The sequence below is a fragment of the Branchiostoma lanceolatum genome, chromosome 8, assembly GCF_035083965.1.
Source record: "Branchiostoma lanceolatum isolate klBraLanc5 chromosome 8, klBraLanc5.hap2, whole genome shotgun sequence".
In the NCBI taxonomy this organism is placed as follows: domain Eukaryota; kingdom Metazoa; phylum Chordata; class Leptocardii; order Amphioxiformes; family Branchiostomatidae; genus Branchiostoma; species Branchiostoma lanceolatum.
In genome coordinates, this window is record NC_089729.1 from 16,068,433 (window position 1) to 16,095,640 (window position 27,208).

Below are 27,208 nucleotides of genomic sequence, written 5' to 3' on the forward strand. Positions count from 1 at the left end.
ACATGATTCCTACCTGTTTACAAGCTAACGTTACGTATACAGCTCTATTTGTGGATTCGCGCTGTGGGGTCTAACGGTTACACGTACCGCCCGGATCACAAAAAATACCTCCCTGACGTATTCTTTAATAAAGAACGTGTGTTGAGTCCTAATATAAATGAAAGGTTCAGCAAAAAGCACGGTTGTAATTTACTGGTGAGATTTTACATAAGGGTAGGAACAATGGAGGATCGTGCTGAATTGTGCCTTGCTGAAAATTTATGGTCAACTTCACCAAACTCAAAGGATACAGGCCGCAATTGGCTTGGTATGATAAAAGCGGTTCCACTCGGGAATTCGGCGGTTACGGCACTTACGTACTCTGTGTTAGAGGCAAATATAATAACATCAAATCAATATCTTAGTATTGCTGTTGGTAGATATGAATTTTAGCCTGGGATATAATATTGCCTAACTTTATTACTTCATTTATGAATTAATGTAACGTCATAATTCAACGGCATTGGCAAATAATAAGCTCAAGTTTCATGCTTCTTTTCTATTTTTTCTGATTTTGTGCGGTGTGTCTTTACCATGCCGACACACTAGATACTAATTCACAAGGTACTAGTAACAGGTGCAAAAACACCTGTTGATGTCGTAAAACCACCTGGCCCGGTTTGCGACGTTTCTCTGGCAAGGGCGACCCCTGCAAGATCTCTGTAGTCTTCCGCTTCCAAAAAGTTTGTCAAATCTGTCAAAGTCATAACTTTATTTGGCCAGATTGATGCTAAATTATATCAGTAAATTAATATTGGCGATTAAAGTATGTATTGACTGCAAAATCCCAAACAAAACGTGAAAATGATTTAGGCTCTACATTATGCGGAAGGGCATGCGACCCCGCCCAAAAGGAAGTAATCAAACCGACCGGTCTCCTAGCAACAGAAGCTTGTGGCGAGTTGATCCCCTCATAAGTTATTTATGGTAACGGGACGACAATATGTCTCCCTTTGTGTACAGATAATCTATTTCATCGGCCACTTTGTGGGTTTTTCTCCCTGTGTGTGTAGGAAAGAGTTTTAAAATGACAGCGGCGGAATCAGCGACAGGGTTCGGGCAGGGAACGTTCTCTTCCACCGTTCTGACAAACCGCGGGGACAATATGACGGTGAGTCGGTCAACATCAGGTCAAATTCTTGGGGCAACAAGCTCATTAAGAAATTATTAGTATATTTGTCCTGTCATTAGGCGATGTAACATGACTTCTCTACATCTCAGGGAGCTTTTGAACTCGCTAAGGGCAACTGGCGGGACGCTCAGTTTGCGTTTTTAAAATAAAACGGGGCTTGCTTGGATGTGTAACCGGTTTGACAGAGCCTCAAATTTGTTTACCAAATAAATCTAGTAACGTGGCCCTCGCTTATTGCAAACTTTGTACTTAACGAGACAGTAACGTGCTTAAGAGACAGTAACGTTGATATGCACAGAACTTTAAGTTAGGAATATTCCTTCTTCCAGACCGTACAATAATCAAAATGACCACAACGCCAGTGGACAATTGGCTTAGCAATTTAAGACCCTCGGAATGATAGATGAGAACAAAAAAACAATCCACATGGACCACAGTCTTCTCAGCTATCGCAAACAAAACTTATTCACTACAATGACACTTATGCATGGTCAGAGTTGAATGCTTAACCGTTCACTGTAGCCATATAGACCAAATCTTACACTATTTTACAGATAGATACAAACCCTAGTCTCTACTAGGCTCCACAGGTCGCTGGAAACAGTAGAAATTGACCAAATAGACAGATAACATTCCTAGGTTGCAAAACTGTACTCCCCAGCCGGCTAACTCTGGCATGTTATCTGTCTAACAATATCTGGACAATTTCTACTATTTTTCAGCGACCTAGAGACTATATAACAAACCCCATTGACTTCCTGTACCAATTAGCCATAATGTCTCGTTGAGTTTCTAGGAGTATTTACTGATGTTTTGTCTCTTTGTGGTTGCAGGTGTTGTCAGACCTTCCCTTCCATGGCAGGTTGGAGGGACCCCCCATCTCACCGTCCAAGGGGTACCGCCCCATGCACCGATCAACTCTAACACTGGAGAAAAACCCCTTCAAGTCGGACCACAAGACTACTGTCAAACATGTAAATAGCAATGTCATATCAGTAGCTAGTAGTTACATGTAACATCATACCACATTGCCCCAGTCTTGCTAGCGTATACTGTAATGAGCAAAGTCATTGTGTCTCAAGAGTTGTTCCATGTAACGAGCAGAGTCGTTATATCGAATGGGACCGGCCGTTCGAACATAGAACGGCCGATCCTGTTCTATCATTTTAATAAAACAGTTCTTTGAGAGATTTCATCGAGTACGGTTGTGTGCTTGAATTCTCCGACCTCTCACATTGGTGGAAGAATGTAACGAGCAAAGTCGTTGTGTCTCGAGCGTTGTTCCACGCAACGAGCAAAGTCGTTATATCGAACGGGACTGGCCGTTCGAACATAGAACGGCTGATCCCGTTCTATCATTTGAATAAAACAGTTGTTTGAGAGATTTCATCGAGTACGGTTGTGTGCTTGAATTCTCCGACCTCTCACAGTATACTATTAAGTCGGAGCCTCGAGTTATTCTTTGATAATCTTGTGTTTGTATGATTTAAGCTCTCATAATGTTTTAATCTTATGTTGTATCTGTTGTTGCTGTTGATCACATTGTGCCTAGTGGCACATTCTAGTAGGTCAGAAAGTTTCCTTGCATCAGGGTACAAAAATGTATATATTTTTTTAGGGAAAATCTTTAAATGACGAACCCCCTCCACATTTATATCATTTTCAGTTCCACAGTGGTGACAAGGTCTTACCCCCGGTCAGTCGTCCAGCCAAGATGCCATCCATGCACACTTCACAGATAGACCTTAAGGTTACCAAGGATACGTACCACCACACCCATCACAGGAATGCCTTTCTTATCCCTCCAACTGTTCCAGTAAGTCTTGAATTTTTGTCATGATTCTTAGTTATAGTTGCTGATTATTAAATTATGATACTTTGGTCACCAAATGGCCATTTTGTTATTACTTTCGCAGAGAAGGTTATGTTTTGCATAGCGTTTGTATGTGTGTGTGTGTGTGTGTGTGGTTATGTTTTGCATAGCGTTTGTATGTGTGTGTGTGTGTGTGTGTGTGGTTATGTTTTGCATAGCGTTTGTATGTGTGTGTGTGTGTGTGTGTGTGTGTGTGTGTGTGTGTGAGTGTGTGTGTGTGTGTGTGTGTGTCTGTCTGTCTATGAACATGATAACTCCAGAATGTCTGGTCTCCATATTTGTTAGGTGGGTAGGTCTTTATGAGACCTAGAAATGATTGACCCACTAGCAACTTGCTATGGTACTGCAGCGGAACTTCCGGTTTTGATATCTTGTATTCTGAACATGCTATGGTCATGTTTTTTGAGTGGAAGATAGTTCGTTCTAAATGCGGGGTTACAAATCATCAAATATTGGTGTTTCTGTACTTAAAACAGGCAACAGTGGAACATGAACCTTCCAACATCAACAGACACAACCAGCGGGGAGGGTTCGACATGAGACGGGTTCTGGTCAACCCGAGCCAGTCACTGGACTACTGGACAACGTACGCACGTATCCACGACAAGGTGGGGCACCTACGCGGGCCGGGAGCTCCCAGGGTTACAACCGCACCGGAGCGACACAACATTTTATCAGGTTAGCAGATTAACTACAGCTTGGCTTCCTTCAACAGTTCAATTTGTCAGAGTGGAGTTAATGCTATTTCAGAACACTCAGTATTTTGTGTTGTCCATCCCTTTAAAATGTGCTTTAACCTTTAGCACTCTGAAGTAGCCATTTGGCACCCAATTCCCTATTGGTTACAGAGCTAGACAGCAGGGAGAAGGTTAAGATCATTTTGCTCATTCAGGTTCACAATACAATTATATTACACCTCTGCAACTGTGGAGTGACTGTCATTGAAGGTGGGGAGGGGGGCACAACATTAATGAGCTTTTATTTCACCAACCTTTCTCTTCTTTTCAGGAGCTTCCCTCGGCCCCGGGAGGAGGGAGAGTTTCCAACGTACATCAGGGAATAGGGTACTTCACCACATCAGGGCCAACAACAGCAGGGTGCTCTTAGGATGACCTCTGCATCTTGTTTGAGATGACCTTTAACCCACAAGTCTTTCAGACTCAAACAAGCATTGAACTCTTCAGAGATAATGCTCAGAGCATGGGACTTGTAGTAAATGAATCAGTTATTCCTGCCAGCGGTCACTTTTGTGGCGGTGTGAGATTCACATATCCTATAATGTAATGACATAATGTGCTAGTAATGGCTAGTATGTTATGCCAAAATTATAATTTTAGGTACGGCGGTGACAATATTGTACAGTTTATACAAACATCTGTTTCCGTCCGATACAGAAATATATGACTACTGGGATAGAGGAGCGAAAGGCTGCACAAACTTCTCAGATTTAAGAAAAAAATTCTGAACTCGGACAACATGAAAACAAAGTCTGAAAGAAAGTGAATTCCACATCCTAGATCAATAGAACCAAGTATGCCAAGGTACAGGCTTATTGTGAATATTGTCAAATTCAGGTTTTCCTCCCAGTTATTTTCTTGCTAGATTTTTGCTCCGAAATATCTGAGATCCAAGGAAATGGTGTGGCCTAAGGGATATCTATATTTTTGTATATCATTGCTGCTATTATCAGGATTGAAATGCTGCACTTTTGCAGAAAGATTTGAGATATAAATCTTATATGCTGCATTTTTCACTAAAAATATGGTACATGTACTGTAAGGTTACACCTTAAGTTAACTTTTTTTTTGTGCTACAAATTCTGACCAGACCAATTGGAACAAAATAAAGGACATGTACACCAATCAAGTCAGAATTGCCTCTTGGAGGTTCATTTTGTATCTTTGACTGATGATAATGTTTTATAAAATAGCTTATACAAAAAGAGACACAATGAAATAAAACAGAATTTCAACAAAATATGTGACGGTGCATTTAGCTTTATTGGTAGCACATATAGCAAATAAGACAACATATCATTGAGAGTACATCTACATACAATGTACACATACATCTAATTTTACAACTCATTCATATCCAAAGATGGAGCATACACATCTTGATAAGCCAGATTTGTGGCTGTTGAAGCTTGCTAATAGTTCAACTGTGGCTTGCTTGAAAAAGTACCAGTAATGTGGATAACCAAGGAGGTTATAACCTCCTTGGGATAACGTAATCTAGATGACATTTATCAGTTTAGTGCATGACATGTTTAACATATGTTGAAAGCCATTCAAACCCTTCTTGGTACAAGCTAAGGGTTTGAAGGTAAGCTTTACAAACATTTAAGACTCCAAGTTTGCAGACTAGGCAAGTTACAATAAATGCCAACTGTACATGCCAAGTCCTTTCTTCTCAGCATCATGTACAAGCTTCCATGCTTTTGTCTGGTATAGAATACAAAAAAACCCCAAGCCAAGCTGTGCTAAAACACCACAGACAACAGCCCTTGACAACACTCGACTTAAGTTATGTTGCACTCACTAAGAAACAAGAAATACACTTTATGTAGTCTTGGCTATCAAACACATGACAGCTACTACGGTGTATATGGCTTGCATACATGTAGAGATATAAAAACATATAGCACACACAAAAATCACCATACCATAGTATTTGTTTTCAGCCATTGTTTGAATGATATCAGCCACCATTCTTTACTACTTCTCCCTGTCTGTGTACTGCCAATTGACATTGTCAACCCCGACTTTGCCTTCAAACTCAAAGGTCCTCATTCATTCTACCATCTCTTTCTACTGTGTCCTTTAATTAAATACAAATGACTGATAACATAAAAACTGATAGCCACGGAAAAGCAATCTGACAATAACCTGCATGAAGAAATCTCAACATATGTAAATGCTTTCTATTAAAGTAGTTTAGGTTGGCTGTTTTGATATGGTACCTTTCAAACCTTCCAGTGAAAGTTCTCAGTGATAGGTACTATAATTACATTATTATATATGTTTTACAAACTTTATAACAGTTGCTACAGCTTAAAGTCACTCATTCTGACTATAATCCAATCAGAACAAAGAATACAAACCTGTCTTGGCTTTGATTGGAGAACAGTCAGATGACTTTCAACTTTCAAGCTGGTTTAAAAGGTCCTTGTATCAAAGCTGGCTTACGTACATGGACATTGTGCAAATCAACATGGCTGGTACTGGTAGGCTCTGGGGTCTACTGTTTCTTCTTCTTCTCCTTGTTTTCTTTGTATCTAATCCCTGTATCTTTCTCTATCATAATGGTGCTTCTTTCAAAAACTGTATCCAATACTGGTCTCGGTATTACATGTCTAACTCCTGTCTGTGATACTTTGACATGGAATAAACTATTGGCCGCGAAAGGATGGCCAGGTCAACACATCTTTTACATGGCAGGGGTTCATTTAAATCAGGAAAGTGGGGCACTGCACCCTCTTGTTTCAGCCCAGCGCCCCCTTGTCAAGTTCAGATTTTAGCTTAATTCCCAGCATACAGCCTTCACTCAGTGATGGATTCTTCTATAAATACATAGAATTCGCTCCCTTGCCTGTGTGTGCTCGAGCTCCCTCTTGTTTGATTTTTCTAGAAAAACCCCTGCATGGCCCGTTTGGCCAACATTTATTCCCTCAAAGTCAAAGTATTACTAGAGCAAACATTGGTGGCTTGGAGTTCTGATTTTTGGCAACTCCTCTGGAGTGGAGTCAAGACAAATGCCATAGTGTCCTTTCTAGATGCAACTTACTAGGTGGTGACTTTTGTAGATGTCGCTGCAAATGCATTCTCTAGGTAATTTCTGTGTGTGCCAATGTGTGTTCACATACAGAATCAACATAAACACTACTACGGTACATACATAACAACTTCTACTACACTTACACGAAATAGGTACAAGAGTCCCCACCAATGTAAACAAAGTTATAACTTCTACAGTATATATTGTATATAAAAAAGCATAGATGAGCAGTAGTGACTTAGATATTTCTACTACAGCATGAACGTTTTAGTTTATATATTGTATCACACAGTGTATCTGCTTTTCACTTCCCTTACCATAAAAAAAGCTTCACTTTTTTTTCTCCTTTTTTCGACTGCAAGTGCAAGTATAATAATTGGCGGGAACAAAGAACAGTAACAAAACAATGGAAGGGAAGAATAAACCCTCTGAAGACTACATAGGAAGCCTACACACATCATCCATGTAGGTATGACCAGCTGAAATATACAGCGTCACTATCATAGTATATGGTGTGAAGAACACTGAACTTAAAAGTAAGAAGGGTCTTAATGCTATCACTGACAATGACTAGAGGAGTACAGGTTGGATCTATGTCTGATTAACAGCTTACAACTCCCTTTTTCAAGTTAGTTCCCATCTAAGGGACTTCATAATGCAGTGCTGTAAAGCACTTGGTAGGCATTGGGCGACGACGATACCACAGAAATTTACCTTCAAAGTACAGCCGTGTGTTGTCCCCCGGGGTCACACATGCTTAGTGTTCCCCCGAAGGACTTGGACCTCCCACACATCGTTTTCAGCTTTTATACCTAGAGAGCTTGCTTGTCCTGGGTATAGTATATCTTGAACTGATCTTTCAAAACCCCGATTGGCAACTCCCCCTCCCCCTCTGAAGCGGCGAACTTCTGTGAGGAGGAAGCTTTGAGCCCCGCAAGCCAGAAACTTAAGACACGAGATCTCATAGTATCAACACGACCCTTTCTAGAGAAAGCTATGAAGTGCACTGCCCACGGTGGGCGTCGGACCAACCCTGTGTGGCACGGTTGGCCGTTTTTGCTTTTCCAGTCTTCCATATTTCGGTCGTGCGTACAAAGCAGTCTATAAAGATAGGCGATCCACGGGTCCTCTACCTTTATGCACTGACTGCGATCGAGGTTTGCGCCATCCCGAGCGAGACCGACGGTGATGACGGGCTTCGTTTTTACTGATTCGTCCTAGCTTCGTCCATTTCCTGCGACGTCACACCCATGGCGTCCATCCTTCGTAAAGCAAGGCAAGGTTCTCGGTGCTGGTAGCCTCCTTAATCACAAAGTCCACCTGGATTGAAAGCAACATTTACAAACTTCATCCTGGATCTGGTGAAATCTGTGCAGCTATACATGTATCAGTTCACCTTCCAGAAAATCTTAAAGTTTAAGTTTTAAGCAAGGGATTCTGAGATGAAAACATCAAATAAACGTAATAGCAAAAACAGTCATTCTGACTAGCCTCCGATGCAGACTCCTCCCGGCTGTTTTCTTTTTCAAGCTATTGTTTTTATACTATTACATTTTTTTTCTAATTGCTGGCCGGCCAACAACAAGAAAAAAATGTAATACTAAAACTGGAACTTAGAAAATGAAAACAGCCGGAAGAAGTCTGCAACAGAGGCTAATCCAAGACTACAAAATTTTCAAGAATGGTTGGCTACGCAGAACTGCCAGATTACCTGTTCAGCAATGGGCATCCTGCGAGAGGCGTCGATGTCACGTCCATCCAGCTTCGCCTTCACGCGTCGCCACACGCTCACTGCGTAGGAATTCCTTTCCTGGAGAGCTGGGGAGACGAAAGTCAACAAAACAGCTTAGGAAATGATGATAGGTCACACATTGCATCCTACAGCCAATATGAAATGCAAAAATACACGTAAAACATAATTTTCAACAACAACACAGATGTAATGTGTTAATGGCATGTCGATCTTGTATCTACAAAGGTTCCAAAGGTTTTTGGCAATGATAAGAGGGTGGAGCCCTTATGGTACCTTTCCCTGTTCTAGGATCGCGTATGGCAGCTGCAGTCTTCTTGGGCGTGCCTGGTCCCTTGCCGAAGCCAGGCGGAGTCCCCGATGTTCTGGAGTCCTTCTGGAGAAGCGACACTGCTCTACCCGAGGGCCCTGGGGAACTGTTACGGTCTGCTTTCTTCTGACTTGTTGCTACTACAAAGTGTGTGAACAAAAAATCAAGAAAATTCCTCAACTCTTTATTCTCTTGATGGCAGTCTTAAGAAATTGCAGTTTATCATGGCAACACTATAACACTAAAAATACTGCATGCATGTAAAGGTAAAGTTTAACAGCCTTTTGCTTTTGCAATAGCGACAGTCACTACACATTCGTTTCTTGCAGCAAATCATGTTATTTTCTACAGGAAGTTTTAACAATTTTTACACACTAGAATGGCAGAATCGCAAATTTTTCAACTTCAATAGCTTGTGCAAATAACCTTTATCAGGTACAAAATGTTTTGGCTCTATGCAATCCTGTGCACTTTATTATTTTGTCTACAATTCTTCTCTTTGCAAACTTTCTCTTCACAAGCCTAGCCCTTAGCAGTATTTTTTTTATTATTGGGTTGGCCGAATACTCTCTCTTTGCAGCCAAGGGCTGAATTGCGAGGAGCGCACATTTGGAGGGGCTAGATCGCAAGGGTCTGTAGCGACTGCCATTTGGCGCACAGGTGACCTCAATACGACACTTGCCCCATGTGCGGCCATAGGACTGTCGGTTTTGAACCACTCATACCAGGAAGGACCCCTACTCTTTTCCATAAGTGCGGTGGGTTATCTCGGGGTGTGGCTCTCCTCAAACACAGGACCTCCATTTAACGTCCTATCCGAGGGACGTCTCTAACCAAAGCTAGGCACTCATTTACACCTGAGTGAAGTGAGGAAAGTCGTGTAAAGTGCCTTTCACAAGGGCACAACGTCAACGGGACAAATCAGGGAACCCCGGATTCGAACTCAGTATCTCTGGGTTCTGGGGCCAAACACCCTGCCACTGCGCCACCGCGACGCCAGTATACATGCATTTCGGCAGCAATTTATCGACAAACAGCTGTCTCACCTGTAGCAAAAGGAGTCTGTGCCTCTGTGCTTTCCTTTCTTGTAACCAATGGGGTAGCAAAGCTGACCAGCTCATCATAGATCCTACAACAACAAAGATGAAAAGTTACTTTCGCATCTTGCCAATCTCCATTTACACCATCTTCCACCTCACATCCTGTCAGTGTTCAATATTCAAATAACTGCAGACACACACCAAGACAAACACACACACAGACCGAAAACAATACCTCCATTTTCACAGAGGTACTAACGACTTAATATTAAGTAGATAAATGACCAGTGTTCTTTAAGCCGGCGTCACAATTCATGCGAGCGTCGGCCGACTTTGTAGATCGCCTGAAGCTCGCCGAATTTCAAAATCGCCCGAGCGTCGACTGTATTTTCCAATGAAAATCTCAATGAAAACACTAAAAACTAAAAATCCCCCATGAGATGGTACCATCTCTTGGACATGGACGAAGTCAGTATCGACTAACCTGGTAAAAGGCCAATATTTGAATCAACTTTTATTTCTAAAAATCGCCCGAAGCCCGAATAATCGACAGGACGTCGGCCGTACTTCGGCCGAATGCACATTTGAAGCTCGCCAACACTTGGCCGAGCTGAATTTCTTATTTGTGACGGGGCTTAAGGATGACTGTTGTCTCCTGTTGTGTGTTAGTGAGAGTTGTCAGACTTACTTGTGCGTCTGGTCGATAAGGAATGTGATGGTGGGGCCGACCTGGGACAGCTGAGATGCACTCTCCTCCCCAGAGCAGCCTGAGGTACAGGAACAAATGAGTCTTACAATCAACAGGAAAGCAACAAAATTCATTTTTCAAAGCCTTTGTATTCCAAATCTCTACTTTACTCTACTGTACTCTACTGTACTCTACTGTACTCTACTGTCCTCTATTCTAGGTAAATTTTCCTTTCGTAGTATGTAGCACACAGGGCTGTCTCCAGCTTAATTTTTTTTTCTGTCCCATTCACTGTTTGGGAGCCCATTTTGTTGATTTTGATTGTAAAAGCAATTATTTCAAGCTTACAAAAATACAGTTTCATCAATTTCATGTCAAAAGGTTAAGGCTTTTGGGATGGACTGGATGGAATGTCACATGAAGCAAATGAACCGAAGCAAATTTGGGAGGGACGGGTCCAGGAGACAGCTCTGGTAACACATCAGGAATATTGGGTGGAAAAATGTCAATCAATATAATTCAAATCATAAATGACCCTGACCTTGCAATATGTTCATGAGGAGTGAGGTGAACATCTCCGAGTACGTCCGGTAACCCCCCATGAACTGTCGGATCCTGCTGCTCTCCTCCTGTTGGTCAGCATCGCTCGCCTCGTCCTCCTGTGCAACACAGCAGTTAATGTCACTCAAGGCAGACATGTTGGGGAGGGGGGTATAGCAGAAATATCGTCTCATGGCATTATCACAAACTTGAAACTAGAAAGTTATGTCTGGTGGTGATTCTACATAATTATTAATCAGATGTGATTATGGGAAAAACATAGTAGTAAACCAAGCAAAAATCACAGGAAGTTTGATTTCATAATATTGAATGGAATTCCATTTTTTTTATAACTGTCAGAACACAGTCGTTATTGAAAGTTTCAAAGGTCCAGCTGTCACAAATCAGTCATTGTTAGAGGACAGCATGTTGCTATACCTTAGCCATGGACTTGAGCATGATTTTCACATCAGACAGCAGCTTGTGGTGAACAGTCAGCACGCCCTTGACAGAGGACACTTCTGACTTCAGCTGTTCCTGCATGTACACAGAAATCAAATTATTCCAAACACCACACCTGAACTTTACCATACATATAAGAAGGTTTCTGATAGCAACTATGCATTTAGTGCACATTTGTATGTGTGCACTTTGATAAAAAATTGGATGTCTTCAACCTTTTAGTGTTTTCTTACAAGTGTATGTATTCAGTATTAACATTAAAAATAAGGTATGACCAAAGCAGTCCATTATGCATAATCACATTATTTTGCTCTCTCTATATACATTGTATATATCCTGGAAAATGGTTGTGTTTATTGAGATGATGCGGCAGTGCAGTACTATATTGCATTGCCAGAGGGCATCCCTGACCATGGTTGTGACGTACCCTGGTTGTCTCCACGCCCATCTCCTGTTCGGCAGTCCTGCTCTGCTGTACTGACATCTCCTGTACCACCAGCTGGTGTAGCGTGTGGAACCACGATTCTCCGATTGGCTGCTCCAGACTGGGAGGCTACGCAAACAGGAGTTATATACATGTAGTAGTCAGCCCGCATAACGCAAAGAGTCGCGGGAATTCTTCTCTATAGAAGCCACTACATGTAAGTGAGACCACATGGGGGCCTAAGGGCTCACAATGACTCAAAGTCATGACCTTTTCAATTCAATTCAATTCAATTCAATTCAGTTTATTAAATCAACCTTGCAGCGTTACATAAAAGCTGAATTGCGTTGATTTTTACACATACAGCACTATACACAACATCATCCACTATTAATCAAAAACTTTTGGACTTACTACCAAAGCGAAACAAAAACGACAGAATCTACAGCATTCAATCTATTTTTCAAATCACAATTACAACTGTAACTCTTTTTTTCACTTCATGAAGATGCACAATTCTTCATTGTATAATCTCGATACGATTCATTATAAGCCTACATTCAGAATGTTTTTGTTTGTTGTTTTCATATGTATAGCACCCACCAGCATCTGTATGAGTGCCTGTTCCATGTCAGCGACTGTTGTGGTGCAGGATTCCAACAGTCGGGAGCTCTCTTCACACCTGTCATTTAAAACAAATCATCAATTAAGGTATGAGCACATAGTATTTCGCCGCGACCCCCGGAGTCTGTGACGTAGCGGTAAGAAAATAGTGTGCCCTAAACCTTGAACCGTGTGTAAAAACGTTTCACAAACTTTACTGTATGGCAGTATAATTGTGGGCTTTTAGATGGTTTGAATGAGGAATGAGATTGTTTTCCCATTCGGCGTATAAATGCGCGTGACCTTTGCAGCTGCCTGCCGAGGTGAGTCTGCTGCAGTTCTGTATGACCCCGCATGACCCTATATCAAAGTGGCCATCAAATTGTTATAAAACCATAACATTTTTGGTTTTCAGTTATTTTGTACATCGTACCCTCGACTTCAACATATTCTTTGTCGTGATTTTGTAGGGTACCCTACTATGATTTTATCCACGTCGATGTGGGTCACTTTGTGGTCCTTAACTATAGAAACCCCCATAGGCCGAAAACTGCATTCTGCTACCTTAACCTTGCTCACAAGTATATCCAAATCTGGCCTACATATAAACATCTACATGCACATAAAAAAGATGACAAGTATGCCTTGGAGTTGTCAGGCTCTTGATTCAATGGGTTTCCTTTAACAAAATTATATTCAAAGAATAGCATGATTGTATAATACTTCAAGAACAAAGGATTTTGTAAAGGCACGCTTCCCATTTCATGAAGTGGTCTGTTCCAAAACCACTAGATACAGATACAAACATAGCCTGTTACATTTAAAAAGAGGGGGGTTTACCTCCTGATGAGTGCCAGAAAGGTTCCATCTGCCTGCATAGCCTCTGGTGTCCGTGTTCGCAGAGCCTCAAAGTGTAGGACAGCATTGCACAGCTTACATACGTCACTGGCACGCCGTCCTTCGTTCTGAGTAAGACAACATTACACACTATGATTCCAGTACCCAAATATAACTGAAAATGTCAATGTATGAAAGATAGAGTTATGCGAAAGCAAGTGTCCTTTTTCAGTTATATTCCTACCTTTAACCAGGAAAACTTGTCAAAGTTGCCACTGCATTTTTCTTTTTCTTCAGATTCTTCAGACACTACATGTACATGCATGCATACATGTACAGCAGAGTCCATCTTATACATCATTACATTCATCATAGATTGCCATAATCACAATGTTTTCAAATATGGTTAGAGAAATATTTAGCATTTGCTAACAAATAGTGGGTCTATTAATCCTATGTACCATCAGTAGAGTGTTCCTGTTGTTCTGTGCCTCTTCAAAGTCCATCAGCATGGTTTGGAGGGAGGGGTTAGCGCCCGCAGCCCACTTCAGCCTCTGTGCAATGCCTGCTTCTAGTTGTGTGCTTCTCTCTTGTACCGACCCAACAGCACTGTCCAGCTGAACCAACGTCTGCACATACTGTACAGTTACATAATGTAAAGGTATGAGTATTGTGAACGACAGGTATAACATCGAGCAGAACATGGCAAGACTGCATTTATAAGAGCAACAGCAAGATGGCACTTCAATACTACTCAATGTCAGCAAATATACTCTTTATTCTTGCTGATTCATATATACAGTGTCTTTTTAAAGGAGCTCTTTTCCTACATATGATGATAATTTCCTCATAAACAGTGGTTCTATTTTCATGGTTCTCATAATGACCTCTTAGTGAGAAATCATGACACCACAAATATGTGTTTTGTAATTCTACTGTAGAATCATTTCAAACGCAAACTACACCATGAAAACCTCCTTTCCCTTTCTACCGCAAGATTTGAGGAAATTGATGACTTTACAGAACCTTTCTGAGGTCCGACATGACGGAGGCCCGGGAGGGCGTGATGAGCGACGAGCTCCCGCTGTGGTGGACGGTCTGCAGCAGGGTGTCCTCATGGTACCACTGATAGCGTGCCAGCTGTAGCTGTGCCCTCTGTACGGACGCTTTACACTGGTTGATGTTCACGTCCAGGCGTCTCACCAAGTCGTGCTTCCTCCATGCGATGTCGTGCGAGCTGGTCAGAGCCGAGGCCTGAGCCAGCAGCGGCTGCGTGAAGCTGTTGTTCCTCAGGTTGTGGTCCACGGCGAGCTTGGCCAGGTCGTCGATGGACACTCTGGACTCCGCGCCGACGTCCTTCGCATTGACCTCTGCCACTATGTCCACTCCCAGGGCGTTGATGAACGTACAGAGAGTGTAGCCTAGCGACAGTGAGGGGTATCCAATCACCTGCAAGATATAGCATACAACATCAGGGTTCCCTTTCTGGTTCCATATGATAATACAAAGATGAGAGCATAGTGGTGTACTCCAGTGGTTAGCGGCCCTGCCTCCAGAACTAGAAGTCTTGATTTTGATTCCGGCTGTGTCGACATGCACGCTACCGGAAAGGGTTGCAGTCTTTAGGACGGGGCGTTAAGCCGTAGTCTTCTGTTCATTGTGCTTGTCGAAGAGAGCTAGGGTAGTTTCCCCAGTACAATGAGCCTGTTAATACTGTACATATAGTGTCTGTCTTCTTCTCTGTAATGACCAAACTAGTGGAAGAGTAGCTCTTCAGTGAGCTAAACTGGATCAAGATCACTTTCTTTTTTTCCTTCAGGTTTTAGTGACAAGTGTCGACTAGCAAAACCTGCCTTTGTCCTTCATTACGGTGCAGTATTTGATTTAAAAAAAGTTTTGAAAGCATCTTGACGAATCTAGAAAGATAAGAAGTACGAACCAGTTGCCTGACAAAGTCTGCGATGTATCTCTTGATAGGTTTGACCAGATGGTCGTCGTTGTGGAGCTGCATGGGTCCGTCCGGGGTCCCCTTCCCTGTGCTGGAGGGGGTCATGTGTCCGTTTGGCAGGCCTGGTGAGGGTGTTGCACTGTCATAGGTGGTGGCTACAGCAGAAAAAAAAGGTAAAGCAGTCATCCTCAATTGAGGTGAAGCATGATGCTTATTTATGGAACTAGTGGTAGTGCAATGCGGCTTTGCTACGGCTCACATTTTTGTCCAAGCACACTGGGTCACCCCTAGTCTTCTCGATAAGTGTGTTGGGTTCTTTTAAGTGTAGAGGTTTGACGCTTCAGGCTTATGCCAAAAAGGTATGTAGCTTGTATCACAGAATTCAGCCGAACATCCTTGAAAAAGAAAGATCAGGACAATAGCAACCAATGGAAAGAAGATGCCATGAAGAACCACCTCTGGTACACTAATCAATTAGCTTAAGTTAGAAACCTTGAATGACTTAAATCTTTCAGGATGTGTCAAGACACGACTTAAGTTATGAGTGACATGACTTCTGTCACTAGTAATGCACAAGGCTTGAGTCAAAACTTAATGTCCAAAGGCAGCTGCTGGTCTTGTTATATTAACCCTTAGCACACGGAAGTAGCTGTTGGCACCCCATTCTCTATTGGTTACAGAGTTAGGCAGCAGGGAGAAGGTTAAGTGCGAATACCTGTCAGACTTGCAGCCATGTTCTTGCACAGGTTGAAGTAGTCCTGCATGGCCTGTAGTCTCTTCACCAGGAAGATGTCCCAAAGGAGCTGCGTCGTCGTCTCACTGAACACCGACGCCTGCATCCCGCGGGCTTCACGCACAACGTCGACCTTACGCCACTCCGCAGGAACCTAGGACCAAAAATGTCACATGAGAAGGGCTGTTTTCTGACCAAGAACCAAAAAATGCGATGTCTTTGCGTAATCTAAGTTCTGAAATTATACCTAAGTTAGATAATTCAGAGAGGGAAAATTTCCACAGGCATTCTTCTAAGCGTAGGAATCATTTTTAATCAAATGGCCTTTATAGACAATAGAATAACCAGCCCACTCATTCACCTACCAACAGACTGACCTATTGGTCAACTATCCGACTGACCAACCAAGAAACTGACCAATTAAAATGACCACTAACAAATTAACCTTCTCAGTTATACACCTGAAGTATCCACATACCAATCTTGTTAATAACCTGAATAAAAACAGATACATGTAAAAAGACAAATTTTTTTTCTGTTTTCCTCAGGCTGACATCACCATAGTGCAGTACCGGTGTTACATGTAAGGTGTCCAGTAGGTGCAGTACCGGTGTTACCTGTAAGGTGTCCAGTAGGTGCAGTACCAGTGTTACCTGTAAGGTGTCCAGTAGGTGCAGTACCGGTGTTACCTGTAAGGTGTCCAGTAGGTGCAGCAGGCTGCTCAGCTCAGTCTCCACCATAGTGAAGAGGCCGTTGAACCCAACCAGCAGCATCTGGCCAGAGGTCATGTTAGGGGTCACAGGTCGCAAGCCATTTTCTGGGGGAAAAGAAAAACAAGACTTAAGTATTTTGTTAGCTCACAATAAAGAGAACCAACAAATAAGCTGGCGGCAAAGTTACTTTTTTAAGTCTATCAATATGTAAGATAGAAATCAGTGACCTAAAGGAAAGGATTTGGAAGACATGGTTTTCACCTGCAGTGTCTGTCTCTTCAGGCTGTAGAAGTCTCTCGTATTTCTGCCGCAGAGTCTCCGCAATGGCCAAGACGTCATTGTAATCATCAACCTACAAACAACGAAAAATAGTCATGTACTTTACTTACTTCGAGATTGATAATGGTTTCCATGCTATCAAACTCTTCTAAAGATTTACAAAGACCTAGACATACATGGACTTCAAAGCTAAGAGCATCATGACTTAGAAACAGTGACAAAGTTATTTCTGCCTCATACATTCAGGAAAACTATCAATAATCTGTCTGAAATTACTTCCAAATGATGTTCTTCACATTAACATTAATCCACAGGGTTATATAGATCTGCCACTTTGAAAAAGTGGGTTTGAGAGATCTCCCCTTTGTATGCAGAGTTTAGATATACAGGAGTGCAGTATACTGGGGGATGTTGGGTTGGAGATCTGTTTGGACGTATCTTTTCAGGGTAGCCGAAATATTTACCCTGGTGGAATTATGTACTGTAGATGTTACAACCAAACGTAGAGCTGTGTACCGTGTCAAAATACCTGACCCTGCTGTATCAGTACTGGACCTGACTCGGGATGGCCACTTTGACAGATAAAATTGCTATGAAATTACATGTACCGTGGCAGTGCTCTAAAGCCACTCTAAAGCACAGAAAACACATTTGCATGGCTGGAGTCAAATCTTCATCTGAGTTTTCATAAAAATAATACCTAGCACAATCAAATGTTTTTACCAGTTGAAACATGCTTTAATTTGTCTCTATTGAAAATCTAGCATTTTCCGAACAAGTAGTTTAGGTACAGGTTCAGGTCCGGACCTGTACCTAAACCTGTGTACCTGTATCTGTACCTTAAATTTGTTCAGGTACACAGCTCTAACCAAACGCATACTAATAGATTCCTTTCCCCTACCTCAAGTCCCACAGTGACCTTCCTCAGGTGCAGCTGTAGTGATGACACCAGTGCATCCAGTGGCATCCCGGTATCCTCTATCAGACCCTCCAGTGAGTCCAGCAGGGCCATGGCTGACGGGTCCTCACACTGGATCAACTTCATCGCCTCGGGGAGGATGATGGAACGGAAATTACCATTCAAATCCTGGGGGAAACACACAACCTATATTAAACTGTCAATGCAGAAATGTTTCTGCCTGTGTTTCTGTAGCACTAAACCAACTCAAAAACACTCCATTTTCTCGTACCCCCCCCCCCCCACTTGTTGAATGTAACAGGCTATGTTTGTATCTGCTGTATCAAATGGTTGTGGAACAGACCACTTCATGAAATGGGTAGGAAGCGTGCCTTTACAAAATCCTTTTTTCTTGAAGTATTATACAATCATGCTATTCTTTGAGTAAAATTTTGTGGAAGGAAACCTATTGAATCAAGAGCCTGACAACTCCAAGGCATACTTGTCATCTTTCTTGCAAAATTAAAACCATGCAAGCTTAAATGCATTTATGGTAATCTTAAACTTATCCTTTAAGGTCTAAATCTACATTTCATTTGAATCTCCTAACTGTATCTGTTGTATATCTTTATCTATATAGCCGTATAACCGCCATTCGGCATAACACACCAGCTTCGCAGGCACGCGGCACAGCAGCAGCTGGTTATATTACACTGAACGATCTGTAACACCCAACTGATAATAATCCTAACTCCACTGAAACTAAAATGTCATATACAAAGTCAGATTTTTTACTGCAAAAAACCATTAGAGAGAAATGTTATCAAGTTGAAGGCAGTAGGAATAAGCATTTATACCTTTAGCACCCGGAAGTAGCTGTTTGTCACCCAATTCCCTATTGGTTACAAAGTTAGGCAGCAGGGAGAAGGTTAAGTAAACATGACAGCACTGACCTGGAGGCTGTTGTAGACCTTGTTTGCTGTGAAGACAGCATTCATGCTGTTCTGAGCGACCTCTGACACAGCACACTGCAGCTGTAACAAACGTTTGGCGATTTTACAAACTTTGCAGCTTAACACGTTAATTCTCTTGTTAGTTGTTCAACTGACATTGAGCAATGCCTGTCCAGCTAGCCACTGGCTATCATTATGAGCTAGTCTCAAATCTGAGATTTAAACACTGTCACATTTTAATCACAAATCATTTTCAAATTACAACAAATGCAGAAATGTCCACGATGGTTTTATGTTCGCAGTTTAAGCTGTGAACTCTTTACCGCAAACTTACATTCCATTGTGTGACTGCAGCACTATTATTGTTTCAATCGTGAACTCAAAACCACCGTGAACACTCCTTTTTCTCTTTACCGTGAAATCAAATCCCCGCAAACATTTCTGCATTTACAGTTTCATCCCTTTAGCCTGGGTGCCATCCTAGTTAGTTTTCTCGCGGCTCCTATACTCTCTGCTATAGGGGTGACCCCAAAGTTGCGTTGTGCAGTAGAGTGCAAAACATTTGAATTCCTTTATAGTCACTACTTAAAATCTTTAAAACCTTTCTTTTCCTTGAGATTTTTTGCCAAATCTGGAGACTTTTTTGGTTAGAGGGAACAGGTAGGGTCTTAGCTTTCCCATTTTGGTTGAAATTTGTTTAGTTTGCCATTTTAGTTGGCGTAAGGATAGATGTGAGTTATTGGGTCATGCGGAGGGATACATCAGAAATCTGGGGTCAAAGGTAGGGTTTCCTTGAAACTGGCAGCTTTCCTTGGAGTTTGAGCTGTACAACCCTCTGTTTTCTTTGCATGGTTATGAACTAAACCTGGCTTGTGACTTTCCAGTGTAGAAGAATTTTTAAGATTGATGTTTGGGTAGTACTTTTATGAAGCCTTGTTTCGGTGTATCTTAACATGCTTTCCTATGGGCAGCCATAACTTGAAGGTCAGCCCTACAACAATGGCACCCAGGCTATCATCCCTTAGCAAAGTAAAGGGTCTATCCAAAGTATTGTTGGCAAGATATCTTCTTACAAACTAAAAAAAAAAAAAAATTTAAAATGCCTACCAGAGGGTGTTCCTTCAGCACAGTGATGAGTTGAGTGACATTTCCACTCATACTGCACAGTTCATCCAAGAACCAGTCTCCGTCTCGCGATGTCAGGTCCATCAGTCTGTCCCCTGCAGCTGTAAACAAGTAAACAAGTTGTTTATTTGTTTGTTGATGCCTTAAAAACACTACATTCGTAGCTGGGATTAGTCCACACCAATTTATTTTCTTGGTTAACGGAATAAAATAAGAAATTTAAAAAAATGCTAGATTGGAAAAACAACATGAAAACAGAATCTCAGAGGAATGTTTTTACTTTGGTGCACACAGTTTCAGGGTTTGAACAGGGTCAGGTGCAATTTTTCACCCCAGCCTTCTGTTTTCATGATTTTTTTGTGTGCTAAAATTGAAAATAAAAATTTGTTAACTAAGAAATTAAATTGGTGTGGCCTTAGGTCACTTTTTATATAGGTTAGAGAACAAAGGAGTTACTTAAATGGAGTCAACGACATTATGAAAAATTACAGCTAGTTATGTATTGCTGGGACGGTACTACTGAAAAAAATTCATAGCCTTACAACTTACAAGGCAAAAACAGAGGATGTGTTAGACCAAGGAAATCTTGTATGGAGTGAGTCAAGAAGTACATTAAGGTATGCGGCCTCGCCAGGGTGAAGCCGCTGGACAGAGCCGCTTGGAAACGTGGTGTAAAGACTAGCCAACTAGAAGTATAATCAAATACACTACTGTAATACTACTAATCAAACACACTACAGTAACTATAATAATACTACTACTACTTGACTTTAACTGCTATTATTCCTCAGCAATACCAAAGACAGGTTGTTTCAGAGTTATCAACATGAAAGAAAGAAAGAAAAAACGTCAGTCTACCTGCAGCGGCCCCCTCCATGACCAGACAGCGCCGGTTCAGAGCACACAGCGCTGTGACGACTACGCACGTCAGGCCGGACACACCACTCACTCCATTGTCTGCACAAACAAAAACAAAAGCACCAAATTTTACCACCAGGAAATACAATTGAACTTAGTTGTGTACTAAACTATTAGAAGCTCATTTATTACATTTTGTGCAAATGCTTGCCAACATATAGAACGTTTCATATAGTGACACTAAGTGTGAGTGCCTTCAATTCTGCTGTTCATTTACAAAAAATCAATATAATATGCAGTCAAACTTGGTCCACTGACCATGTTTGCAAGACCACCTTTCGCTTATGATGATCGTTTTTTTGGCAGTCCCGAAATTTTTTCCATCGACACATGCACTAAGCTTTTGTCCAAGCCGACAGCTTGCCTATTGCAACTGCGACTGACTTGAGTTCACTTCACACAATCAAGTCCATAGCCATAAGTTCCCATTTCCTTGCATGAGTCCCATTGGCTTCAGTCTCTAATTCAAAGATGGGCTACATGTAGGGGTGGATACCAGTTCAGCTTAATAAGGTCCAAGTCCAGGTTTAGGTCCAGAGATTTAGGTTCAGGTCCGGACCTGAACCTGGACCTAATCCTGTCTACTAGTTGACATGTTTTGTTTTATTAAACTAATATTAAGCATAGCAAATTAAGACTGACATGCATGACTGTAGAAGTTTCTTGGTGAGAAGACTTTTAAGGCAAACCAGTATCTAATATTTGAATGTTGCACTTATTTTACATTGTATATGCCTTTTCTTCTCATAGGGAGACTCAAAACACTTTTCATCAAACAAAATAGAAAAATATATTTGTACAAATGTACTTTGTTCAGGTTTTTTTTTACTCATGTTTTTGGCTTTCAGGTATTTTGGACTCGGTTCTTGGATGTTATATAGGTCTGAATCAGGTCCAGCGAACCAGTATCCACCCCTAGCTACATACATGTAGCAGCAACTGTTTTCTTACCAATGATGAACTGTTGGATGTTGGATGAGGTGTCCTTGACAGCTGTGACCAGTGAAGAGCTTTCGTGACACTCGTGACTGCGACGCTCACACAACTATTGGGGAAGTGTATAAAAACACAGGTGTCATATCAGGGTTAAGGTTTGGATCGTAAAACATGCAAAGCACCTTTTTCAGCTTGTTTCTTAAAACTGACTTGTCTTAAAGCATTACACAAAAATAAATCTCTGAATTCTTATCCAGTTGTAGAGTTTGAATTCTCTTTATACATTACACTTTTGTTACAGACTGTAAAAAACATTGAAATTAACAGATTAAAATGCAAGGCAGACATTTCATTGCTACCCGTAGATCTTATATAATTCATTTAGCATGCATTACACAATACAAACCAGATTAAGAACCTTCAGCAGTTTGGAGTTTGCCTCGGTGATGAAGCCTTGCAGTTTGAACTCGTTGGTAGACACCAGGTGTGATGTCATGGTGTGAGAGGTGATGTCCTTCCCGCCATACTTGGACTCAAACAGCGACAGAATCTCCTGACACCTGTAGTGCACATTTCGAAAGATGGCTAAATCTTTACTTTTGATCTTATCTATCATTCTTTATCTTATTTTTCACATTCTCCTCAAAAAGCCTAAAGCATACAATATACTTTGGGGAGGCTCTGCTAAACCGTGCTGAGGTTTCCACTTCTGTGGGTGTGACCTCTAACCAGCTGTCAGCCAATCAGAGAATCAGCTCTGATTGGCTGACTCTAGGGGACTGCTCATTGGTCATCAAGGATGAGTAAATTAACCCAAACCCACCTGTGTGAGGAGAAGTCACAGATGAGTTCCTGTAGCCAGTGGTGCCAGCTGTGGAAGCGGTTCAGTTCACGGTAGCTCTCCGGAAACTGGGCAAACAACAGCAAATACAACAATGCATGTCACAAACTTTCAGGCACTAGGGTAATGCACTCCCAACCACTGGACAAACAACATCAACTCCCAAACTAAAGCAACAGGGGTTTATTACTGGGCTATTAATATTTAGCATCCACCCTTGTCTTGACTTAGACTTCTATTTAACGATCCTAAGTTGTCTTCACTTCATTAACATATCCATTCAGAGTTTTGATCTAAAGTTCTTCCCTTTAGACGAAAGACAGTGCATGCTTTCTTAAAGGTTTGACTATTTCAAAATTTTATCCAGTTGCCTGAGTAACTGTTTCTGTCATATCTTATTACCTGGATGTTGAACCTTCATCAACACGTCACTGTCATTTTTAAAATTTCTATTTTCTTACATATAGCATACATGTATAGGAGGAAATTGAGGACAGGAAATGAGATAACCTTTGATAACCTATTAAAGGACCTTTGACCTAACTTCCTGTCAGTGCTTGCCCATTTAGGATAACTACTAATGCTGGAAGGCCACATCGAAGCTGTGTGCAGTCCTACCTGTACCACAATGGTGCTGTAAGTGGACAGCACCTCCAGACAGCTGTGCAGGACAGTACGCCTCTGGTACAGCATCTGGGACAGCTCACCATCTACCTGTTCACACTTGTACATGGGAAAATGGCAACAAAGTTAGGTTTCAAGGTCCTTAATACTACAGCAATGTATCAATAACACATGTCTGAGTTATGAGTTAGTTACAATCAAATTAAATACTGTAAATGTAGAAACTTTTGCGGTGATTTTATTTTCACGGTTTTCGTGATGGTCACACACCACGAAATTAAAATACGGCAAATACATGTTTTTGGAAGTCTGTACTACAGAATTGTTTCAGACGCAAACATCAAACACACAGAAAACCTCATTTTCTCTCCTATCGCGAAATAAAGCCAGCGCTAAAATTGCTGCATTTACAGCAGATCGTCTGATATCTAGTCATTATCCGTACATTTGTAGGTACACTTGTTAACACAGGGCTCGAAAGTCTTTTTTAGAAATAGGTGCACTGGTGCACCCAACCAAAAAAATTAGGTTCATAGAAATAAAATTGGGTGCACCACGTAAGATAAAATTGAATGTCAACAAAACGTAAGTTTGATACTACTGCCTCTCTTAAAACTTCAATCTGTAATTCTATCCAGATTTCAAATTTCAACCAACCAATTCAAACAAAGTACAACAAAAGATTGTGTTGCTTTTTCTGATACTTACATTTCAAGAATATTCTGTATGCTAGTGTACAATAGAACCTTTACCCTATATAGTACAAAAATATCTAAGTGCACTGGTGCACCCACAGTCAAAAATTAGGTGCACAGCTCCAATTTTGGGTGCACACAGGTGCACATGCACCCACTATTTCGAGCCCTGTAACATGATACAGTTGAAAACCCACCTGTGTCACAGTATGTCCCTGCCCAGCATTCTGCAGGAAGCTGATGGCAGAAACGTAGCTGGGAACACCTGTGTAGGAAACAGATAGTAGTTAACAGACTGAGTAAATAAAGCCATACAGCTAATAATGACACTTTTTGTATACATGCACATGCAAATAAATTGTTGGAAAACACTTTAAATTTGTAATACATGAATATTTGAAGGGGAACACATAACATCATTGGCTAACAAACGTGTCCTTCATAACACTACTACATGTGTACAAGGGGTATGGATGCCTGAGGAAGAAACTACACCAGTTCTGACTTACCGAGGTCCAGTCTGTTGGACACTTCTGAACACAGTTGTGACAGCTGTGGACCCTTCAAGATGACCAATGCCCACTGTTTAAGGTAAGGAAAGAATCGTCTTTAAGTACACTCTAAATATCTCCAACCAAAAATCGTGCAACATCAAAATAAACAAATGTAGCCTTGATCACATACATTGTGGCTTCAGTGGCATATATGTACATGTAAATGGTGTTGTGCTGGCGTAACGGTTTGGCCCAGAACCCAGAAGCCCTGGATTCAAATCTCCTGACATGCCACTGGTGTTGTGCCCTTGGGAAAGGCATTTTACACAACTATCCTCACTCCACCCAGGTGTAAAAATGGGTACTTGACTTTGGTTGGGGAGGTACATGTAAGAGGCGGTGGAAGGAGAGGGATGGGCTCTGCCTTCCAATACCATGCCCTAGACACCGTGGGCAACAACCCCCTGCCCCTATGTCCTCAAAGATGCAATGGCCACTAACTTAATCTTTTACCTTTACATACATCGATTTAGCTAGTACATGTTCCAAGCAACTACAAACATAATTCCACCAGGGTATGTGATTCCGCCACCCCGAAAAGATACGTCCAAACAGATCTCCAACCCAACGTCTCCTAGTATAATGCAGTCCTGTACATCTAAACTGTGCATACTAGGGGGTGCTGGACTAGAGATCTTTCAAACCCAGTCTCAAAATGGCGAATATACAAAAATGTATGTTAATGGAGTTTACATATGGGAGACTAAAGGGTAAGATCTTGACTGACGGACCTGATGTTGTTTTGTCCAGTGGTCACACTCGTTCAGTTTCTCCTGGATAGCCTCCTGGACCATGTTCCTCACCTGTAGGACCTTCTGGTGCTCTGTGTACCTGTCACAAGATATACCATTAACATCAAATATGGATATGTCACCATAAGGTTTTAATCATGCATTACTCCAAGTGGGTAACTCTAAAAGAATGCTAACCAAAAAAGTACAGGGCTGCATGAACGCATGTCTATAGCAGTGAGAAATTTCCATTTAGCCAGCCCAATTGATTTAAAACGTTAGTTTGGTAAAATCTTCTTTGCAACTGAAAAAATTAGCAGGTAAATTAGCAGGTTATGGTATGACAGCAAATACTGCAAAGCACTATATGACGTTAAATTAAACTTCAGCCAAAGAAGGTGGATGTTTGTCACCAAATTTGTATTGGTTATGCTTAGCCTAAGTTAGGCAGCAGACACCCTCATTAAATCAGGACCCCTATCGCTCCACGTTACATCGCTCGCAAAAGGGGCCCTGATAATAACCGCCGCCAGACATGGTTCTGGCAACGTCGCCACCAAAACAGCTTCAGCCAATCAGAGGGGTCTGCTTCCATTCATCGGAAGCAAACGCGCAAAGAACGCTGGGAAGCTATCAATCAACCGGATTACGTGTTACAGTAGAGAGAGGACAATATAAGAGTTTACCAGTGTGCCAAAGAATTTGTAAATACTGTACGTCCAAGGCGGTCGAAGACGAAACACATTTCACATCCGGTTATTATCAGGGCCCCTTTCGCGAGCGATGTAATGTGGAGCGATAGGGGTCCTGATTTAATGAGGGTGGCAGCAGAGGGAAGGTTAAGCAAAGGATTTATTTTGGCGAAGTTGACAGAATAATTCTGGCTTGAGTGAGTGAGTGTTACCTGTGTTGTAGGGAATGTAGCGAGTGGTGCTGGTCCTGCAGACCAGCCTCCAGCAGGCATTTCTGCTGCAGCAGGGTGGCGTTACTGCTGCAGACTTGCTGCAGCTGCCGCTGCGACTCCAGGTGTTCTTCCAGCGTCTCCTGCAGCCTCGGCAGGGCGGAAACCATCTCGTCCCTGGAACGGGAAAGTACGCCATCACAGGCTGGGTCAGAGCCTTGCCTACCTCAAGGGCTTTGGATATGTGTTAACTAAACTTTGCATTAACATACAGGTAACATACAAAAATTAGTCACTATTTGAGAGAGCTAAATACATGTATGAATAAGAAATTCCACACCATGGCTGGCAGTGTATTCGTAAGATACATTTTGTAGTATGAACAGGCTGGACTTATCTATTATATGTTTAATAGTTGTTGCCATACCTGTACTTTGTACCGTGTACGATTGTCGTGCAATAAAGTTCTCCTTCTTCTATCTCACATTAAATACAATGGATCTCATAGTTACAAGACAAAGTATGCACCTAGATTTGTAGATATTGCAGAAGTTTGAGAGATCTCCCGGGCATTTTGGAAAGTGTCTCTTATGATATAAGAAGAAAAGTACCTGTTTTTGAACCAGTTAACTTTCATCTCTGCCACACGTGATGAGAACAGACTGCGGGTGATTTCCTTCTCCATCTCCTTCCTGCTCTGCCTGGCATCATTTGTAGATGTCTGTCCTCCCCCATACACAGCCCCAACGTATCCCCCCTCGTGGCCGGTGGTCCAGTCCACCAAGGGATCGTACACAAATGCCTCCAGCAGGGTGAGGAGGGTCTCCCTCCCTTTCCGCATCAGCTTCAGAACTTGTTCACTTGACAATCGGAAAAGACCCTTT

The 27,208-nt window shown here is 41.8% G+C and overlaps 2 protein-coding genes across 5 annotated transcripts in view; one reads left to right on the top strand and one right to left on the bottom strand.

The window, feature by feature from the left end:
• Positions 1-900: 900 nt before the first annotated feature.
• LOC136439674 (uncharacterized) lies at positions 901-5,023 on the top strand. Its single transcript, XM_066435194.1, has 5 exons — positions 901-1,150; positions 2,005-2,145; positions 2,838-2,987; positions 3,521-3,722; positions 4,053-5,023. The coding sequence occupies exons 1-5, from the start codon at positions 1,067-1,069 to the stop codon at positions 4,154-4,156; spliced, it is 681 nt and encodes a 226-aa protein (XP_066291291.1). The 5' UTR covers positions 901-1,066; the 3' UTR covers positions 4,157-5,023.
• Positions 5,024-7,179: 2,156 nt separating this feature from the next.
• The window catches only part of LOC136439663 (serine/threonine-protein kinase SMG1-like), a 72,431-nt gene continuing 52,402 nt past the window's right edge, over positions 7,180-27,208 (bottom strand). For 2 of the 4 annotated variants that reach the window (XM_066435163.1, XM_066435167.1), the window contains exons 47-75: positions 26,936-27,204; positions 26,328-26,501; positions 25,424-25,523; positions 24,648-24,720; positions 24,336-24,403; positions 23,438-23,542; positions 22,802-22,887; positions 22,385-22,538; positions 21,994-22,087; positions 20,983-21,081; positions 20,107-20,225; positions 19,000-19,080; positions 18,050-18,235; positions 17,131-17,221; positions 16,846-16,973; positions 16,139-16,310; positions 15,415-15,578; positions 14,502-14,924; positions 13,937-14,113; positions 13,479-13,603; positions 12,639-12,717; positions 12,039-12,164; positions 11,588-11,686; positions 11,151-11,268; positions 10,610-10,688; positions 9,928-10,010; positions 8,848-9,021; positions 8,533-8,639; positions 7,180-8,141 (exon numbers count right to left, since the gene is read on the bottom strand). In XM_066435163.1, coding sequence (XP_066291260.1) covers positions 8,064-8,141; positions 8,533-8,639; positions 8,848-9,021; positions 9,928-10,010; positions 10,610-10,688; positions 11,151-11,268; positions 11,588-11,686; positions 12,039-12,164; positions 12,639-12,717; positions 13,479-13,603; positions 13,937-14,113; positions 14,502-14,924; positions 15,415-15,578; positions 16,139-16,310; positions 16,846-16,973; positions 17,131-17,221; positions 18,050-18,235; positions 19,000-19,080; positions 20,107-20,225; positions 20,983-21,081; positions 21,994-22,087; positions 22,385-22,538; positions 22,802-22,887; positions 23,438-23,542; positions 24,336-24,403; positions 24,648-24,720; positions 25,424-25,523; positions 26,328-26,501; positions 26,936-27,204 — 3,831 coding nt within the window. In that variant the 3' untranslated portion in view covers positions 7,180-8,063. The remainder of the gene's footprint in view (positions 8,142-8,532; positions 8,640-8,847; positions 9,022-9,927; positions 10,011-10,609; positions 10,689-11,150; positions 11,269-11,587; positions 11,687-12,038; positions 12,165-12,638; positions 12,718-13,478; positions 13,604-13,936; positions 14,114-14,501; positions 14,925-15,414; positions 15,579-16,138; positions 16,311-16,845; positions 16,974-17,130; positions 17,222-18,049; positions 18,236-18,999; positions 19,081-20,106; positions 20,226-20,982; positions 21,082-21,993; positions 22,088-22,384; positions 22,539-22,801; positions 22,888-23,437; positions 23,543-24,335; positions 24,404-24,647; positions 24,721-25,423; positions 25,524-26,327; positions 26,502-26,935; positions 27,205-27,208) is intronic. The other 2 variants (XM_066435164.1, XM_066435166.1) reach the window with 2 other exon arrangements.

What these genes read in the sequence shown, in the direction of transcription:
- LOC136439674 (XM_066435194.1), top strand. Translation starts at nt 1,067, where the DNA reads ATGACAGCGGCGGAATCAGCGACAGGGTTCGGGCAGGGAACGTTCTCT. An exon ending in ACAAGACTACTGTCAAACAT is followed by an intron (nt 2,146 to 2,837) that starts GTAAATAGCAAT and finishes TATCATTTTCAG; the next exon opens with TTCCACAGTGGTGACAAGGT. An exon ending in GCGACACAACATTTTATCAG is followed by an intron (nt 3,723 to 4,052) that starts GTTAGCAGATTA and finishes TCTTCTTTTCAG; the next exon opens with GAGCTTCCCTCGGCCCCGGG.